The sequence below is a fragment of the Melopsittacus undulatus genome, chromosome 10 (genome assembly GCF_012275295.1).
Source record: "Melopsittacus undulatus isolate bMelUnd1 chromosome 10, bMelUnd1.mat.Z, whole genome shotgun sequence".
NCBI lineage: Eukaryota > Metazoa > Chordata > Aves > Psittaciformes > Psittaculidae > Melopsittacus > Melopsittacus undulatus.
The window spans coordinates 10,315,465-10,333,102 of NC_047536.1; the positions used below are offsets into that span (position 1 = coordinate 10,315,465).

The 17,638-nt window shown below is 67.8% G+C and overlaps 2 protein-coding genes across 3 annotated transcripts; one reads left to right on the forward strand and one right to left on the reverse strand.

The window, feature by feature from the left end:
- Positions 1 to 3,266: 3,266 nt before the first annotated feature.
- On the forward strand, positions 3,267 to 4,582 carry PRR7 (proline rich 7, synaptic). Of its 2 annotated transcripts, none has more exons than XM_034066942.1 (2): positions 3,267 to 3,799; positions 3,899 to 4,582. In XM_034066942.1, exons 1-2 carry the CDS (start codon positions 3,502 to 3,504, stop codon positions 4,312 to 4,314), a joined length of 714 nt encoding a protein of 237 aa, XP_033922833.1. In that variant the 5' UTR covers positions 3,267 to 3,501; the 3' UTR covers positions 4,315 to 4,582. The 2 variants fall into 2 exon arrangements, with proteins under 2 accessions (XP_033922833.1, XP_033922834.1); XM_034066943.1 differs by having other exon boundaries at positions 3,926 to 4,582.
- Positions 4,583 to 4,676: 94 nt separating this feature from the next.
- On the reverse strand, positions 4,677 to 15,418 carry DBN1 (drebrin 1). The gene is given in 15 exon segments (XM_034067189.1): positions 4,677 to 5,394; positions 5,482 to 5,584; positions 5,662 to 5,793; positions 5,795 to 6,225; positions 7,135 to 7,266; positions 9,286 to 9,400; positions 9,488 to 9,547; positions 9,674 to 9,737; positions 10,104 to 10,255; positions 10,348 to 10,425; positions 10,601 to 10,747; positions 10,827 to 10,901; positions 11,056 to 11,168; positions 11,264 to 11,319; positions 15,248 to 15,418. Coding segments are annotated over 15 exon segments (1,815 nt in total). The 5' UTR covers positions 15,334 to 15,418; the 3' UTR covers positions 4,677 to 5,323.
- Positions 15,419 to 17,638: the final 2,220 nt, after the last annotated feature.

Sequence of the window (17,638 nt, forward strand, 5' to 3'; positions counted from 1 at the left end):
GATGCCCGAGGGCCCTGCCGTGCCCCCCGCCTCTGCACTACCCCCGCCCCGAGGGAGCACCCGAGCCCCCCTGCATGGCCGCAGCCCCCTGCCCGCCGAGGGTGCTGCTCGGGCACCCCCATAACCGTCGAGCCGGCTCTGCCGGGCGGCCGCGGCCACGCTTTGAGGTCCGATCGCAGGAGGCGAGTTTTGACAAGGTGAGTCGGGGCCGGGGCCAAGGGGGCCGGGGGAGACATGGCCACCACGGAGCTGCTCCGAGCGAGGTGGTGGGGCTTGGCCGGCTGCCGCAGCCGTTCTGCCTGCCCATGCGGGTGCCCGGCGGCCCCGGGTCGTTCCCTGGCTGGGATGGAGGAAGTCCTTCCGGCCGGGCCTCGGCAGAACAATGCGCCGTGTGTGCGGCCGTCACCCTGCCCACGGGGAGGAAGCGGCGGCGGGGTCACAGCCTGCGTGGGGACCCACACCCGGTTACCCCGTCGGCTTCTGGCACGGCTCTGCCCTGTCACCAGGGTGCCCCAGGGTGCAGCGAATGGGGAGCAGGGCTCTTTTGCCCCGTCCCAGAGCTTGGGGAGGTTTCCCATGGGGACCGTGACCACCAGCCTTGGGCGCAGCAGAGAAGAGCTGGTGACGGCCCCGATGGCAGATGGGCGGGGGAGCCCTAGCGCACGAGGATACGAAGCCAGTGAGCGGTCTCCCCCGTGAGCAGGGGCAGCTCGGGGTGCCCCCAGGGCAGGCTGCTGTGCCACCCAGTGCCACCGCTGTCCCTCGCTGTCCTCGGGGCCAGGCTGGCCTCCTGCCCCCACAGCCGTGCGCCCTGCTGCAGAGGGGGCTGTCAAGGTCTCATGAGCGGCTGTACTTCCCTGTCACTGTCCCTGCGCTGGCCGCCACCCGGGGGGAACCCGTGACTGTCACCCAAGGAGGCAGTGGGTGGTCGGCATCCCCCTGCATCCCCCAACCACCCCTGGGTGGGTGCGGGGCCACCGGCTGCGGGAGCCCGTGGCATCACCCCATTGAGCATCACCCCACGGGGCATCGCAGGACCATCACCCCACGCGGACCGTGGGGCCGTCACCCGGGGGCATCCCCGATCCCCGCCCTGTGGGTCTCCCGCGGAGATGCCACGGCCCTCACGCCGCCGGTACCCGCGGCCGCTGCCCGGGGCAGAGGAAGGGGATTCCCACGGCAGTGGCCGCTCTCCCCGCCGGCAGCCCCGGCTCGGCGGCGGCTCCCGGGGTGGGGGTGCGGGGGGTCCCTCCCCGAGCCGAGGGCGGGGCGGAGCGGCGGGGCGGGAGCCCGGGCGGGGCGGCGCGCGGCGGCGGCGCGGGAGCGCTCACCGGAGACAAAGGCAGCGCCGGGAGGCGGCGGCGCCGCGCACCGGGCGCGCACGGGGCCCCCTCCCTCTCCCCCCGCTCCCCCTCCTGCCGCCGCCATCTGGAGCCGCCGCTTGAGCCACGTGCGCCGCCGCCGGTAACGGGAGCCGCGGAGGGAGCGGGCGCGACGCCTCCGCCTGTTGCGCGGCGCGGAGGCAGCGGGGCCGGGGCGGGGGCGCGCGGATCGCCGGCACAGGCAAGCGGCGCCAGGGCCGAGGCGCGGAGCGGGGCGCGCGGCTCCGGTCCGTGCCCGGCGGGAGCGCGCTCCGGCGGAGGAAGAGGAGGAGGATGAGAAGGAGGAGGATGAGAAGGGGGCTGCCGCGCCCGGCACCAGGAGCGGGGAGGTCCCCGCCGGGGTGTCCCCCTTCCGCCGGAGGCACCGGGCGGGCAGCGGGGCCCAGGCCGCGGCCGGGGGCAGCGGGGCCGCCCCGGTGTCTGCTCCCAGCCGGGCAGCCGGTCCTTTCCCCCACCGCTGTGGGTGTCTGCCAGCCCGGCCACGCTCCTCCCGCAGCTCGCACGGCCCGGGCAGCCCCGCTCCCCCCAGCTGCAGACGCCCCCGGTCTCCGGGCGCCGTCAGTACTCCCCGCCCCGCCATCGCTCCCGGTGTTCCTCTGGCCTTTCTCCCGGTGCTCGACCCGCGGCCCTTCCCAGAAGGTGTCCCCCGGGGACACCCAGGCTGCCGGCGGAGACTCTGTTGTTGCCGGCACCGACGAGCTCTGCCCGCACCGAGCTGGCCTTGGCCAGGCAGCGATGGCAGCTGGGGGAGCCCCAGAAAAGGGGCACCTCCTCCCCAGACACTCACATCCCGACACTGCCCCTGTTCCGCTTCCATCTGTGGGATGAAGCAGCCCCTGCTGCCCACCACTGCCTGCAGAGCATGGCCAGGGCTCCCAGCCCCTTCCTTCCCTCGTTCCTCCTTCCCCCGTTCCTCCTTCCTCCCGCCTGGGCTCAGACCCCCAGCTCCGCTGCCCTTCCCTCTGCCCTGCCAGCCCCCTGACATCCGGTGGCCCTGCCATGGTCACCTCAATCTTGCCCCATGAGCTGACAGGGACCCTTTTGCAAGCAGAGGTGCATGGAAGCAATGGTGCCATCATGGTCTTTCTGCCTTCAGCCACCAGCACTTCAGCATTCACCCACCTCCCCATGGGCAGGCCAGTTTTCTCCCATACCATGATAATAATAATCCTCACATATGCTTACATGCCTATCTGTGCATACCCATGGGTGCTGCTCCCCACTCCTTGACGTGCATGTTCCCCCCAGTCGCTGGCACATGCCATCTGTTTGGTGCCTGGCTGGACATGACCAAACTGTCACCCTGCCTAAAGGCAGTGACCTGACAGGGGTGACAGTTCCCATTGCTCTGCATCACCGAGTCAAGGTGCCACCATCCCCTCAGCCCCTTTGGTGGCCGTGAGGCCAGTGATGGCCGCAGTGCACATGCTCCTGCGAGCGCCACGTGCCACAGCAGTTCTGCACGTCCCTCCTCCTCCTCCTCAGGCACCCCGGGGCTCCCTGCTGGCGGCACAGGGGGCTGAGCTGCCCGGGCTCTGCAGCCGATGTGGGGTGCGCTGGGTGGGCAGGAGCGGGGCACACCAGTGGACACCCGTTGCTGGTGAAGGTGTCAGTGCTGTGGTGACCACAGCATCTGTGTCGCTGCCCGGGATGCCCTCAGTGCCGTGGTGGGGACCTCGGTTGGGTGTGGGTTTGCCGCCGTGGGGGTGCACGCAGGGCTCCCCGCCGGTCGCCATGGGAACGGCGCAGCCGCGTCCTGCCCCACTCACACTCGCGTCTGTCTCGTTGCAGGGCCCCCTCCCAGCGATGGGCAGCGGGACCCCTCCGGCCCCAGCCCCCCGCCGCCCGCCCCGCCGGCCCCCAGCCCCACCGCCCGCCCAGCGCACCCAGGCCTGACCCACCTGCTCCGGCCCCCCCCGGCTCCATGGCGAGGACGGACCCCTGACGGCAGGTGCCCGAGGGCCGGAGGAGACGCCGCCGGGCACGGCCCGGGGAGATGCCCTCGGTAGCCCCGGCAGCATCGGGTCGTGCCCTGGCCCTGCCGCTGCCCTGAGCATCCCGTCCCCCACCCCGAGGGCAGGGAGAGGCCGCGGCCTCCCCCTCGGGACCGGCAGCCAAGATGGTGATGTCCCAGGGCACCTACACCTTCCTCACCTGCTTCGCGGGCTTCTGGCTCATCTGGGGCCTCATCGTGCTGCTGTGCTGCTTCTGCAGCTACCTGCGGCGGCGGGTGAAACGGCAGCAGGAGGAGCGGCTGCGGGAGCAGAGCCTACGTGCGCTGGAGCTGGAGCCGCTGCACTATGAGGGTTATGGGGGCAGCCCCCCCGGCATTGCCATTCCCCACCGCCTGCGCCTCGATCCCCACCATCATCACCCCCACCACATCCCTCCCCCCCGGCCCTGGAGCTGCCGGCACGGTAAGGAGCAGGGAGAAGATGTCGGCGCAGCGTGCGCTTCTCCCTGGTGTCAGGGGGGGATGCGGCAGGAGAACCGGGGAGCAGCACTGATGGCAGCAGGGGTCCGGGGGGGGCTTTGCCTTGCAGAGTCAGACCTGTCAAAGCCGCCGTGTTATGAGGAAGCGCTGCTGATGGCGGAGCCCCCCCCACCATACAGCGAAGTGCTGATGGACACACGGGGGCTCTACCGCAAAATCAACACCCCGTTCCTGAGCCATGAGCGGCTGGAGAAGCAGGAGCAGCCCCCCAGCTACAAACCCCTTTTCCTGGACGCTGGCTACGGCTCCGCACTGCACCTGCCCCGCTCGGCCAGCCCCGGCCCTGCCTGCCCGGACCTCTACCTGCAGGCAGAGTGCTCCCCTCGCATGTTCCCCAGCTGGACGGACTCGGAGCTCAGCAGCAGGGACACCTACGAGCCGGGACCCTGGCACCTCCCGGTCTCCATGCCCCTCTTCGGCAGGACTACCGCTGTCTAACGGCGGCACCGGGGGACCCCCGGACCTTACTGCGGGTGCCCCTCCGGCACTGGAGGAGGAGGGGGGATGGGAATTTGGGTTCGGTTGCCCCCATCAGCCGGGGGACACCCGCTCTGGCGCGGGCCATCGCCGCCGGCGCGGAAGGGGCTGGTTCCCCGCCTGGCCCCTGCTGCCCCCCCCCGGCCGGGGGCTCTGGGACCCGGACTCTGCTCTTGTTTCTTAACTTTTTCGTTTGTTACAGTTTGAGAATAAAAGTTTGTGGCTCGGGTTTGGCTCCTGGCGTCGAGGGGACCCCCCCTGCACCCCCCCTGCACCCCCCCAGCCCTCCCTGCACCCCCCGAGCAGGCTGCAGCCCCCGTGGGAGTCGCTTTATTTATTAACAGACATGAGCACACTGCCGGTACAGAACTTGTGCTTTCCAAAAACAGTCACCGGGAATGGGGAAAGGGACAGGGAATGGGGGGGGGGGGGGAGGGGCTAACAGCAAGGAATGAAGGGGGGGTGTGAAATCTCCACACCAGCTCCCTGCTGGGGTTTGGGTCGGGGGGGGCACTGCTGGCCGCAGCCTCGCCTCGGTCAGGTCACTTTATTGCCATATTCATCCATTATTAGAATTATTCCTTTTTGCTTTTAAGTCGTGCAAAGTACTGGGGACTCCCGGGGGGGGGGGCACGAAGAGAACGAGGACCCTGCCCCATAGCTGGGCAGGGGATGCGAGCGTGTGTCGTGTCCCCCCCCTCCAAAGGGGTGCTGGGGCAGCGGGGGGGGGAGCTGCTAATGTGGGGCTGGGGGCTGACACGGCTCCTACCGACAACTTAAAAAAGAGAGGGGAGGGAGGGCTGCAAAAGGTGCCCCGGGGTGGGGGTGCAGCGGGGGGGCCTCCACCCGGAGGCCTCAGCCTGTGGGGCCCCAGTGGGGTAACGGGGGGGTCCAGGCCCCCAGCTGTGGCCCCCCCCCATGCCCCGCGCCGGCCGGGGCAAGCTGCGGGTGCCGGCAGCGGGGTCTGGGCTTACAGACCCCCCCCGAAGCTCTCCTCCTCCTCGGGCAGGGGGTCCGCATCCCAGCATGTGATGTCAATCTCTGGGGGGACAAGGTGGGGGGGTCAGCATGGTGGGGATGTCCGATAGAGGAATGGACAATCCCCCCATGTTCCCCGTCCCCACTCACCTGGGGGCTTGTTGTAGAAGACAGGCTGGGGGGCTTTGGCCGATGGCTCCTCGGGGGGGGGCACCTCCTCCTCTTGGGACTGGCTAAAGTAGCCCTCACTGGCCTGGGGTGGGGGCAATGGTCAGGACCCCGCCGTCCACCCCATCACCCTACCACCAACCCCTCCCCGGCGATGCTCACCTGCTCCCCACGAACCGGCGTCCCATCCTTGGGGGCCATCTCCCCATTGGTGATGGGGGGGGTCTCTCGGCCCGGGGCATCCTCCTGGGGGGCACTCTGGCAGCCGAGCCCCCCGGGCTGGGGGCCCCCCCCCGCCGGCTGCCTCCTCCTCTTCCTCCTCCTCCTGCTCCGCATCGCAGAAGGTGGCAGGAGGCTCTGGCAGCTCATCCAGGCTGAGCAGGGGCCCCTCGTCGGGCAGCGCGGCCGGGGGTCCCTCAGGGACAGGGGCAGCAGGCAGGGGCCAGGCAGCCGGGGGGGCAGCCCCATCGCTCTGCCACAGGTCGATGAGGCTCTCGGGGTTGGGGGTCCCCTCGGGCTGGGGCTCAGTGGCCGTGGGTGGCGGGGAGGGCTCAGCGGGCTCCAGGGTCACCAGGTCCCCCAGGATGTCACCCCCCGCTGTCCACACCGGCCTGGGGCTGGGCTCGTCCCCGGGGGGCTCAGTGGCCTTGTCCTCGGGCCCCGGGAAGGGCCAGTGCTGCTCGGGGGTGTCTGGCTCGGCCTCCTGGGTGCTGGGGCTGGGGGTGTCTGCAAGGGGGGCACAGCAGTCAGTGGGGGCAGCCCCCCTTATCCAGGGCTCAGGGACACCCAGGGAAAGGGTTGCATTGGGAAGGGGGTTTCTTTGGGTGGGTGCAGTGGGGAGATGCTGCAGGGATGGGTGGGAGTGGGTGGGCAGGGAGGCAACTCATGGCATGCACCAGGAAACCAGGGATGGAGGGAACATGGTGGGGGGCAAGGCGATACCTTGGGGGGTGACTCGGCCCTACCTGGGGTTGGGGAGTAGGTGGGAAGCTCAGGGGATGTGGAGGGGACAGGGAGAGGTGCATTGGAAAGATACGGAAAAGAAAGCTGGGATGCACCAGAGGGTGCAAAGGGGCCAGTGGGGACGGTGCGCTGACACATGGAGACTGCACCATAATTAGCTGGGATACATTGTGGGGATGCAGTGGGGGAGTGGGAGTGCATGGAAGGAAGCAGCAACACTGGCAGGGATGGCAGATAGGGCAGAGTTGCATTGGGGGATGCAGCAGAGACAGTGGGAACTGCACTGGGGTGATGCTGCAGAGATGGCAGGGATGTTCGGTGCAGGGAATGCACTGGCAATAGCAAGGATGCACTGGAGATAGGAAATGCAGGGGTGGGGTGCAGCAGGGACAGCAGGGATGCACTGGTGTTGGCAAATGCACTGGCAACAGCAGGGATGCAACAATGACGGCGGAGCAGTGGGGGGGGGATGCAGTAGAGGCGGCGGGGATGCACCGGTGCGGAGCAGCGGATACGGCGGGGATGTGCTGGGGACACGGCAGAGCTGGCAGGGCAGGGGTCTATCGAGGGATGCAAACAGGACAGCATGGATGCACAGTGCCATGCAGGGGAGGGCGGCAGTGGGGGCTGCGCTGCAGGGATGAGCCCAGGCAGTGCCAGCCCTGCGCCCACCTTTGGGCGCTGCTGCTGTGTCGTCACCCGGCACGCGGGTGCCCGGCGTGCCCAGCGGCGTGGCGGCAGGGCTGCGCTCGCAGGGGCTGCAGCCGGCTGCCGAGGCCTTGCGGTACGCGTCCGACTGGCTGCCTGTGGACAAGGGAGACGGGGGGTGGATGTGGGGGTGCCCACACAGGCAGGGGGCCAGCCCCCCAGCACTGCCCCTGCTCCTGCCCCACGCCAACCATGAGCTGTCAAACATGGCACCATGTACCTGCCACTGCGTCCTGCACCGGCAGGACAGAGGCACCCATGGGTGCAACAACCACCATGTGCCCTTCCAGGCATGTCCACTGGCCCCACACAGCTGCAGACCCCACACCTGCCAGGTATGGGCACAGACAGCTCCATAGATGCCATGGTGCACACCAGCCTTGCCCACACATCACCCTGCTGGGCCACGGCACTGCCCAGCCCCTCTAGGCACAGCTCTGTGCCCTGCCATCCCTGGCTAGTAGGGGGGACAGTCCCACATGGCCCCAAGCACCATCCGGCCCCTTCTGCCCCATGGGCACAGCCTTTTCCATCCTGCACTGCCTTATGGACACAGTCCTAGGTGTTCCAGAGCACAGCGTGCCCCATCCCCACCTGCCCCATGGGCACAGTGTGCCCCATGGGTACAGCTCTGCCCTGTCCCCATCTATTCCACAGACACAGCCTGCCTGTGCCCCCTTTCCATACCACGGGCACAACCTGCCCCACAGGCACAGCCTGCTGCATCCTCCCACCCCAGTGGCACAGCACCCGCCATGGGGCCAGCCCCAGCTGAGGTTTGTAGGGAGCCCATGAGAGCGGCGCTGCCTCTGCTGTCAGTTCCATGTGCTGTGGGGCTGGGGTGGGCTGTGGGGCAGCCGCCTGTGGTGCGGCCCCCCCGAAGCTGCATGCCCAGGGGCTCCCAGCTACCTACATGGAAAGAAAGAGGAGAGATTTGGGGTGCGGTGGCAGGTGATATAGGGGAAGGGGGTCCGCGGGGGGGAGGAGGATGAGGAGGAGGAGGAAGGCGGCCCACTGTCAGCTGTCTTTATGAAAGGACAGTGCAGACGACCTGTGAGAGAAAGACAGACAGACAGACAGACGGACGGACGGAGAGAGAGAGAGAGAGAGCAAAGAGATGGGTCAGTCCCTGCTTGATGCAGCCATGGTGGGGCCAGGATACGGAGGCACCGGGATGGGAGGACGGCAGGACAGGAGGCAGCACTGACAGCAGGGTGGGAGAATGTGGGACAAGAGGATGGAAAGACAGCAGGACAGAAGAATGGAAGGTGCTGCATGGCCCTGTGGGAAGAGAGGCCAGGACACAGCCCTGGGACCAACTGTCTGCTCAGGCACAGCATGAACTCACAGCACAACTGACGGCACAGCCCCATGGCACGGCCACAACACACAGCCCATGGCACGACCCACGGCACAGACCCACGGCATTGCCCTGAACCACAACTCCACAGCACAGCCCCACGGCACAGCCCATGGCATGACCCCACAGCAAGAACACACATCACAGGCTCCCTCCAGCACAGCCCCATGGCACAGCACCCCAGCACGACCCCCAGCTCTGTGCCATGACATGGCCCCGTGGCCAAGGTGCCCACCAGGACAGCCCCAGAGCTGCAAAGAGAGTCCCAGGGCTGGACCCTGCACTGTGGGGCAGCCCAGCCTCTCTGTGGGGCAGTCCCTGCCAGCCAGGAGCACACCGGATGCCCCACTTACTCTTATAGCTGCCCCCATAGGATGAGCTCCCAAGCCACCCGAACCCCAGCCACACTGACCACGCGGCCAACCTGGCTGCCAGCACAGTGCCATGAAGGGTGAATGGACGACACCCAGCAAGGAGCAGGATGACCCCCCCTTGCTGAAGACACTCTGACATCCAGCCCCTGCCAAGCTGCCCCGGCTGCAGGGGCCACATGAGGCGCGGTGGCAGCGGTGGTGATGGTGGCACAGCAGAGCAGAACAATGCGCTGCCATCCTCGTGCCCGTGGCACCCACAACCATGGACAGCAGAGGGGACACCCTGACCCCACATCACAGATCCCCCCTGATCCCACACTCACCTGCTCCCCAGGGCTCTCTGTGCCCCCCCCCGGTGCTGCAGCCCCCCCAGCCCCTCACCTGTCCTGTGGCTGCCCGGTGAGATGGCATCACTGCTGCCCGATGCCACCCGCTCCTGCTGCTTGAAGAAGTCCCGGGGGTTGTCGGGCCGCTGAGCGATGATGGCAGCAGCCTCCTGGGGGGACGGGGGGAGGCTGAGACCCAACACCCCCCAGGCACCAAGCACATGCCCAGCACCGGGCACGGCTGACACCACACTCACCTCCACCTCGGACTCTGATTTCCTGAGCTGCTGCCTGTCGTCCTCCTCTTGCTGCTCCCCCTGCACAGACACAGCATCACCCCCAGCCCCGGCATGCCCTGGGGACGTGGCTGCGAAAAGCCCTGCCCAGGGGTGATGCCAGGGCTGGGGCTCCGAGCCCGGCTCCATGCCCACTGCAGCACTTACGAAGATGGACTGCTCCTTCAGGCGCTGCCGGGCCTCCTCTGCCTCCATGCTCTGCTGCTTCCGCCTGTGACGAGGGCACAGGAGAGGGGCTGGGCACCGGCTCCTGCCTGCCCCTGCCCCAACCCCATCATGTAATAACAGACTGGTTTGGGCTGGGAAGGACCTCAAGACCATCCAGTTCCAACCCCCTGCCATGGGCAGGGATGCTTCACACTAAATCATGTCACCCAAGGCTCTGTCCAAGCTGGCCTTGAACACTGCCAGGGATGGGGAATCTACCACTTCTCTGGGCACCCTGTGCCAGTGCCTCAGCACCCTCAACGGGAACAACTTCTTCCCATGGAAAAACACCCATGTGCCCACCCAGACACCCGCAGCCACCCCAGACACACACATCCCCACACAAGCCCCACTGCAGCCCCCATCGTGCCTGTGCTCCTCAATCTGCTCCTCGCGCTCCCGGTAGCGCCGCTCCCGCTCCTCCTGCTCCAGCCGCTCCTGCTCCATCCTCTCCTGCTCGAACCGCAGCCGGGCATCCAGAGCCTTTTTCCGCTCTTCCTCCTTGCGTAATTCCTCCTCTTTCTGGTGGGGGATGAAGGACAGGGCTGCCCATCAACCTGCCAGCAGCTCACCCTGTTCCCCAGGAGCTACCATCTGCCTTCCCCATAGCCCACCTTGGCCTGTTCCCAGAACTGCTCCCGGTTGAGCCGTTTCATCTCCACGGTGGCATCAGTTTTCTGGTATGTGGTGCCCTGGGACGGAGGAGAGGCAGGGGGGACGGAGGGGCTGGGATCAGCGAGGGGGGATATAACAGTAAGCGGCACAAGGGGTGACGGGCTGCGGCAGACAGGAGCCCCGGGCGGAAGGGATGCCCCGCACCCGCTGCCATTGCCGCCACCATCGCCATTGCTTCCATGGGGACATTACCACGGGCTCGGTGTTCTCGTCCTCCCGCAGCCGCAGGCGGTGCAGCACCGGGCTGGAGACACGGGCCAGACCATTGGAGAGCCGCTGCCCGATGGCCCCTGGGTCGATGTCCTCCACGCTGCTGGCGTTGACGATGACGTCCACGCCCTACGGAGGGGGCAAAGCAGCCGTCAGGCACCAGGGTCTGTGCCCCAGCATCATCATCCCCCTTCCCAGCATCACCCACCTGGAAGAACTCGGCAATCTTGGCCACGTGGCTGGCGCAGGCGCATTTGCGGGCGTCTGGCACGTCCTCACCTACCTATGGCAGGGGTGGATGGCAGGGCGACCACCATGGGCAGTGGGACAGGGGGGCTCCCGCATCCTCCCTGGCCTTGCACCCAGCAATGCCCCTGCTAACACTGAGGCTCTGGTGGGCACAGCACAGCCCCACCAGCACAGCCACCCCCACTCACCCAGTTGACGAGGACGTATTTGGGGAGCACGGCCTGGGGGTCCTTGACGCTGCAGAAGCCGTACATCACCTTCTGGATCTCAAAGTGGCCAGAGAGCTCCAGCAAACCTCCGCCTGGCACAGCACCATCAGCCTATGTCCATCCAGCACCAGGATGGGTGCTGGGGAAAAGGCTGTCAGAGCCAAGCTGTGGGGACAGAGGAACTTACCTCCTGATGCTGCCAGCTTCAGGTCATCGGAGCCATCCTCGTATGTGTAGAGGGCCCTGGGGAGGCAGTGTGTGTCAGCCACAGCTCAGGGGAGCAGGAGCCAGCCTCCCACCTCCCCATCCTGATAACACTGAGGCCAGTGGAGTCCTGGAGGACTGTCCATGTGCTCCCAAGCTGCCACACAGCCACCCCAAACCCTTGTCCATCACCACTGTGAAGGGCCAGGCTGACAGGGTTTGGGGCAGGGCCTATTTCCCCTCCCTGCAGGCAGGGTCCCCAGGCGGGGGACAGGAGGGTCACTTGGACACAGGGAACAGCTGGCAGCCGTGCCAATGACGCAAGTCACCGTGGCCTTGTGGCTCTTCACACGCCTGTTCCTGTCCTCCCCCTGCCCCTGCCAGCTACCGACCAGCTTTGGGGCCAGCCCCATGGCGTGGCAGGGAGCTCGGGGCCGCTCACGTGCTGGGCTGCGTGAGCCGCCAGCCCAGCAGGCACCAGGCCGGGGGAGGATGCCGGTGCACCAGCAGCAGCAAATCAATGTGCCGCCGGGGTGTGATGGGGCCGTCATGGAGACTGTTTCTTAGAAACCATTCCCAGCGGATGGGAAACCCCCTCTTGCTCCCACTGCACCTTGGCCAGCCCCCCCCGGGGCTCCATGGGGACCCCCACCAGCCTGCACCTCCCTAGGGGCATGCAGCCAGTTATAGAGGGGGGGGGAGAACACATGCCAAATTGGTCCAGGGCAGGTGGGCGAGGGGATGGATGTTGCTAGGCAACCAGCATCCTCCATCGCCATGGCAACCCCCCCATCCCAGCTGGGATGCAGCTCGCCCTGATGACGAGGTGATTAGCGGAGGGGAGCGGGGGAGGCAGGCAGGCAGCGGGGATCTGCTGGGGCCTGGCAGGCACCCAAACCTCCTGCCACCGTCACACACTGCACCCGGAAAGCTGGGGCTGCCCGTGCTGGACCCCCCCATCCCTGCACCAGGGCAGCTCTGCCCATCGGCATTCGGCTGGCGGTGCCTGTGCGGTGCTTGTCAGAGCACCAAAATCCCCCAGTACCAAGCAGAGCCATCCCCACCCGGCTTCCAGCCACAGCCTGGGGGATGGGAACCTGGGGGTCCCTACGGGTAGAGCCACCCCCAAACCAGGGCCACGGCTGGACCCTGGGTGCTGCAGAACAAGGGGAAGGCAGGCGGGTGTGTAACAAGGGGAGGGGGCTCCCTCCACCCTCCGGCACCTACAGCCCTGAGCCCCTGGCAGCGAGCCGCAGATAATTGCACCAACAAGATTGACTTTAATCCGCACATCCCGATCCCGCTAATCGGCCGCCCCAGCCGGCGCCAGCTCCCGGCCTGGAGCCGCCAAAGCAGCTGCAAAAAGCTGTCTGTGATGCTGTGCTGGGGAAGGGCAAATGCAGCCCCTGCCTGCAACTGCAGCCCCGGCCCAGGACCTGCTGTGCCGAGGGCACCCACTGCTTGGTCTCTTCCCCCTGGGACCGTGCAGGGTGGTAGCTGAGTGTAGTGCTGCTGCCTGCACCCAGGGATGCTCCCAGCACAGCCAGGGCTTGTAACAGAAACAGAGCCATGTGTGGAACACAGCCCAGCAGCACGGCCTGGCAGCACATCCCAGGATGGAGGATCCAAAGGTTTCCAGTCTGGGGGGTGAGCAGGGCGAGCAGCATCCCCAGGGGTGTCCCAGGAACCCACAGCCCAACAGCATCACCCCAGCAGCAGGAACCAGCCATGTCACAGAGAGTGCAGGCAGCATCCTGCATCACTCACCCCCTTCCCTGGGCTTTAATCCCTCCACCCAACCCACACAGCCCCTTCCCACCTCTGGGCTCCAGGCATGTGGATCATCAGAGGTGCCTGGTGCAGCCCAGGCAGGGTGGGCTCCCTATGGCCAGGGGATTCCAGTGAAGATCCTCTATCACCCCACCAAGGGGACAGTGGCCCCAGTGTCCTCGCATGGCCCCATGGCTCACTGGAGCAGCACCCATGGGGCACCAGCAGCTGCCTGACCCCACGCTGTGGCTGGGGAGGGGTAGCATCGCCCCAGCCCGCCCACCCCAGCCCGGGCACATGTGTTTCCAATGTGGCTGGGAGCTCCAGGGAGTCGGCGTGCTCAGAAGGCAGCACCAAATTCCTTTCTGATCGAGTAATGGGCCCCAGCAGCCTCCGCGGGGCCGGGCAGGGGGAGGGGACGCTTGGACCCTCCAGGACCGGGCTGGAGCAGGGGAATCCCGGACTAAACGCAAGGATCTCAGGATAAACACAGGGATCCCAGCCGGGCAAGAACACGGCATCCCTCGGCACCAGCCCAGGGCTGGGCTCCTGCGCAGTGTCCTGACAGCCCCTGGCTCAACCACACTGGGCCACCAGCAGGGAGGATGGCCCCCATCACCTTGCCCAATGCAGCTTCCCCAGCGTCACCCCTCATCCCACACCCGGGCACTGGGCCCTGCAGTAGGGATGCTGCTCCCACCTGGCATCAAGTGCTGGATACTCCCAGTGACCATGGGATGGATGGGCTGCGGGTGATGGGGCAAGCTCAGCACCAAGGATGGGGATGGCAGAGGCTCGCTGCCTGGATGGGACTCAGTGCTGGGGTGGGGGGGACGACAACCGGGAGGAGGGGAGCCTATCCCTGGCGCCTGCCTTCCCGGGAACCATTTCTGCTGCTCTCAGCAGCTTTGGCAGGGATGGCTCGTTGCAGCAGATGCCGGGAAGCAATGTACCCAGAGCTGACAGCTGCCTCCTGGCCAGCACACACTGCGCTCCCCACAGTGCCCTTGGGCTGGCAGCAGGACTGTGGGGCTCCCCAGAGCCCCGAGATGGGGGGGGGGGGGGGGGTACCTGCCCAGGCACACAAAGCCCGGGGGGGGCTCCCAGACCCTATCTGTGTCCCAAGAGCAGGGACCCGGCTAGAGAGCAGCATGCACCCCAACGCGCTGGATACCCCAAGCTGGGCAGTGGGTTCACCGAAAGTGGGCGGTGGGTTCATGGTTGGCATCCCCATCAGACATCAGCACTAACAGCATGCATCCAGCACCCAGCTCTGCTCAGCGAGCTGCACCCCAGGATACCAGCAGCATCCCCCCCCCTACCGCACAGCACAGGCACCCTGGGGGGCAAGGAGAGAATCCTGGATCAGACACCCCCAGCCAGCCCCACGGCACCCAGGTGGGGCTGGGGGATGCGGATGGGTGCTGGAGGACCAGGAGGGTGATGGGGAGATGCTCCCTGCGGGCTGCTGCACCGGCTGCAGAGGGGCCTGGACCCTGCCGGGCCCCGGCGCTCGCAGCACAGGGTGCCCCGCACGGGGGGTGCAGGCAGGGCAGGGCACGGCAGCACGGGGGTCCTGGCGGGGCAGGGCCCCCTCGTCCCCAGCCCACAGCACATCACCGCGGCCCCGCGGGGATGGAGCATCCCGGGAGCTTGGGGGGCCGCGGAAAGCGGGACCGGGAGGGGGTTGCCTGGTGCCCTGGCGGCAGAAGGCCTCGCTCCGCAGGGCAGAGGGAACCGCGATCTCCCCCTTCCAAGGGAGCCCCTGCCCGCGGCTCCGGCTCCAGACAATGGCGAGGGACCTGGGGCCGGGCCCAGCACCGGGGGCACCGCCGGGCCCTGCCCGCCGTGCGCGGATGCCCCGCTCCCCGCTCTCGGGCAGTGCCGGGGGCTCCCGGAGGCGGAAGGTCCCGGAGCTCGCACGTGCCGGCCGGCGCAGACAAAGCGGGGGCCGCGCCCCGGGCCGGTGCGGCGGCAGCGGAGGGCAGGTGCGGGAATCGGGGGCCGCGGGCCGGGCACACCGCCCCCCCCCCCGCCGCCCCGCTCGCCTTTGTGTGCCGGGGCTGCTGGCACCGCGGGCCCGGGGCGGCGGGAGGCGCAGCGCGGGGCGCGGCCGGTGATACCGGGCGGCTCCGTGCACAAAGGGCGGTGGCGACGGCGGGGACAAAGGGGCGGCGGCGGCGGCGGGCGCGCTCACCAGTCGGTGGGGCTGTCCTCGCCGATCACGTCCTGGTAGGAGGCGAGCAGCTCCAGGCGGTGCGCCGCGAAGCCGACGCCAGCCATGGCGGGGCCGGGATGCTGCCGGGGGGACCGGAGGGACCGGCCGCCTGCCCGCCTCCGAGACACTGCCGCAGCGGCCGGGCGGAGGGGCGAGCGGCGGGGAGGCTCCGCCCGCCGCCGCGCCCGGTCCTAGCGCCGCGAACGGCGGCCCCCCCATCTCCGCCCCCCCACCCCGGCCCCCGCCCCGGCCCCGCCGCGCCCCCGGGGCACCTCCGGGGCACACCGCGGGCCGCGCCGCCGGGCTCCGCACCTCGCCCCCGTGGGTGCGGGCAGCACCCACCCGCTCCGCGCTGCCCCCGCACACGGCTCGGCCCCGGGATCCTGCACCCCAAGCACCCGCAGCATGCGCTCTGCTCTGACCCCGCCGCCAGCGACTCTGAACCCGGGAGCTGCAGCGCGGCTCAGCTCCCCGCTGGACCCTGCAGCCCCGGTGCTTCTGCACCCTGGGCTCTCCTTCACCCTGGGGACTGGTGCCTTGTGCTACCCCTCCTGAGGACCCTTCAACCTGGGGGCCTCCTGCTCCTCTGCACCCCAGCCCCTCCTCTGCCCCATGTCCCCCCACCCGAGGGGCACCGGGAATTCTGTGCCCTCAGTTACCCTCTGCCCTTGTGCCCTGAGGTTTCCTCTCCAAGGATGTGGCACTGTGGGCTCTGTCCCATGGACCCGGCTATGCCCTCGCTCTGCACAGGGTATCAGTGGGCACAGCCATTGTGGGGGCCCTTTTGACACCCGCCTGCCAACCCCCCCCCCCCCCCCCCCCCCCCCCATCCCTGAGTACGATGGTGCCTTTTCCAGGAGGTTTTGCCTCCACATGAACCCACAAAGCTGCTTTTGCACGGACCTGGCAGGGCTCTGTGAGGGCTCCCAGGGAGTCTGCATGCTCCTGCCAGGGCAGGCAGCATTGTTCTTACCCCGCCGACCCCTGGCACTGCCCACATCCCAGCCCAGAGCTGTGCTGAAGGGGTCTCTGTGTTGGAGTGGCAGAGGGGAGTGTACAGGGACTGATCCCCACAATCTGGGGCCGATGCTGGTGTGGCACTTCCTGAACCAAGCCCTTTAGAGCTGCCTGTGGATGAGCCCCTCAAACTCGGTGGAATATGGGACAGGGTGCTACGGGCCCTGCCTGCACTGCCTGCTCCCCCCACACCCCGCTCGCACCAGCATCTCGGAGCCAGGCCGGGGCTGGAGCACGCCCTCGGAGGCTGCGGGAGTGTGTGAGCAGCTGTGGAGCAGCTGCCGGGGCCAGCGCAGGGGCCGGGGCTGCAGCAGGCACCCTGCAAGCAGCTCCGCTGCCATTGGGGTGGATGTGGTGGGACCCCAGCTTGGGACATGGTGGGAGCCCTGAGGCTGCTGCTGCCAGGCTTTGTTCTCAGAGCAGTGGCCGCAGCCCCTCCTCAGGCTCCACCTCCGTATCCCACCCGAGACCCTCCTTCCGCTGCCTGAGCACAAGCCTCTCGCATGGCGCACGGAGTTGGGGGGAAGAGCTGCTCTCGGCAATGCACAGAAGCACGTTGGGTGGTAGAGGTGTCATCAGTAGGGGCCAGCGGCAACAGGGCACCAAGAAGGGGCTGAGCCCCCAGTGAACGTGTGCCTTGCAGTAGCACAAAGGAGACCCAGGCTGTGGCCATGCTCTGCTCCAAGGTCAGGTACCCGGGGCTGAGCTGGCACAACCAGTTCCAGGGCCGTGCCACCCCAGAGGGCTCCGTCCCGCACGGCTGCTTCCCCTGCCCCTGCACTGCCCTCCGCTGTCCCGGCTGAGCCAACGTTGGCTCGCTGGCTGCTCACGTGAGGCCACCATCGCCTCACCTTCCCCTGCGCTTCCCCTGACCTTGGCTGCAGCCGGGACTCACGCTGGGGCCCTTACACAGCCCTGCTTGACCCGGCCCTGCCAGGCAGGCACCGGTTGTTTCTATTCCCTTTGCCAGCCACGTCCTGTTGCTCTTCGGTGTGACCGTTCCACTGCCCTACAGACCTCAGTGCAAGCACCCAGCTCAACCACCGCCTACCTCCATCCCTCCTGCTTCCCCCTCCCCACCTTGGATGAGGTTTTGCAGTCCTGCAGCTGGCACCGCAGCCACAGGCCAGCTCCGGGTGATGGGAGGGAGGCATTTGGCTTCCCACAGCCAGCTCCTGCCCTCAGCAGAACCTTCCAGTAGATTAGCCATTTTCCTTGCAATTGCTCATCACGGTAAGAGCTGCAGTCATTAATGACCGTTCCATCTGCCAAAGCGGAGCAGGAGGAGCAGCTCTTCCCCACACCCGCTGCCCTGAGCCCGTTCCAGCCGGAGGTGCCGGCTTGGCCTCGCAC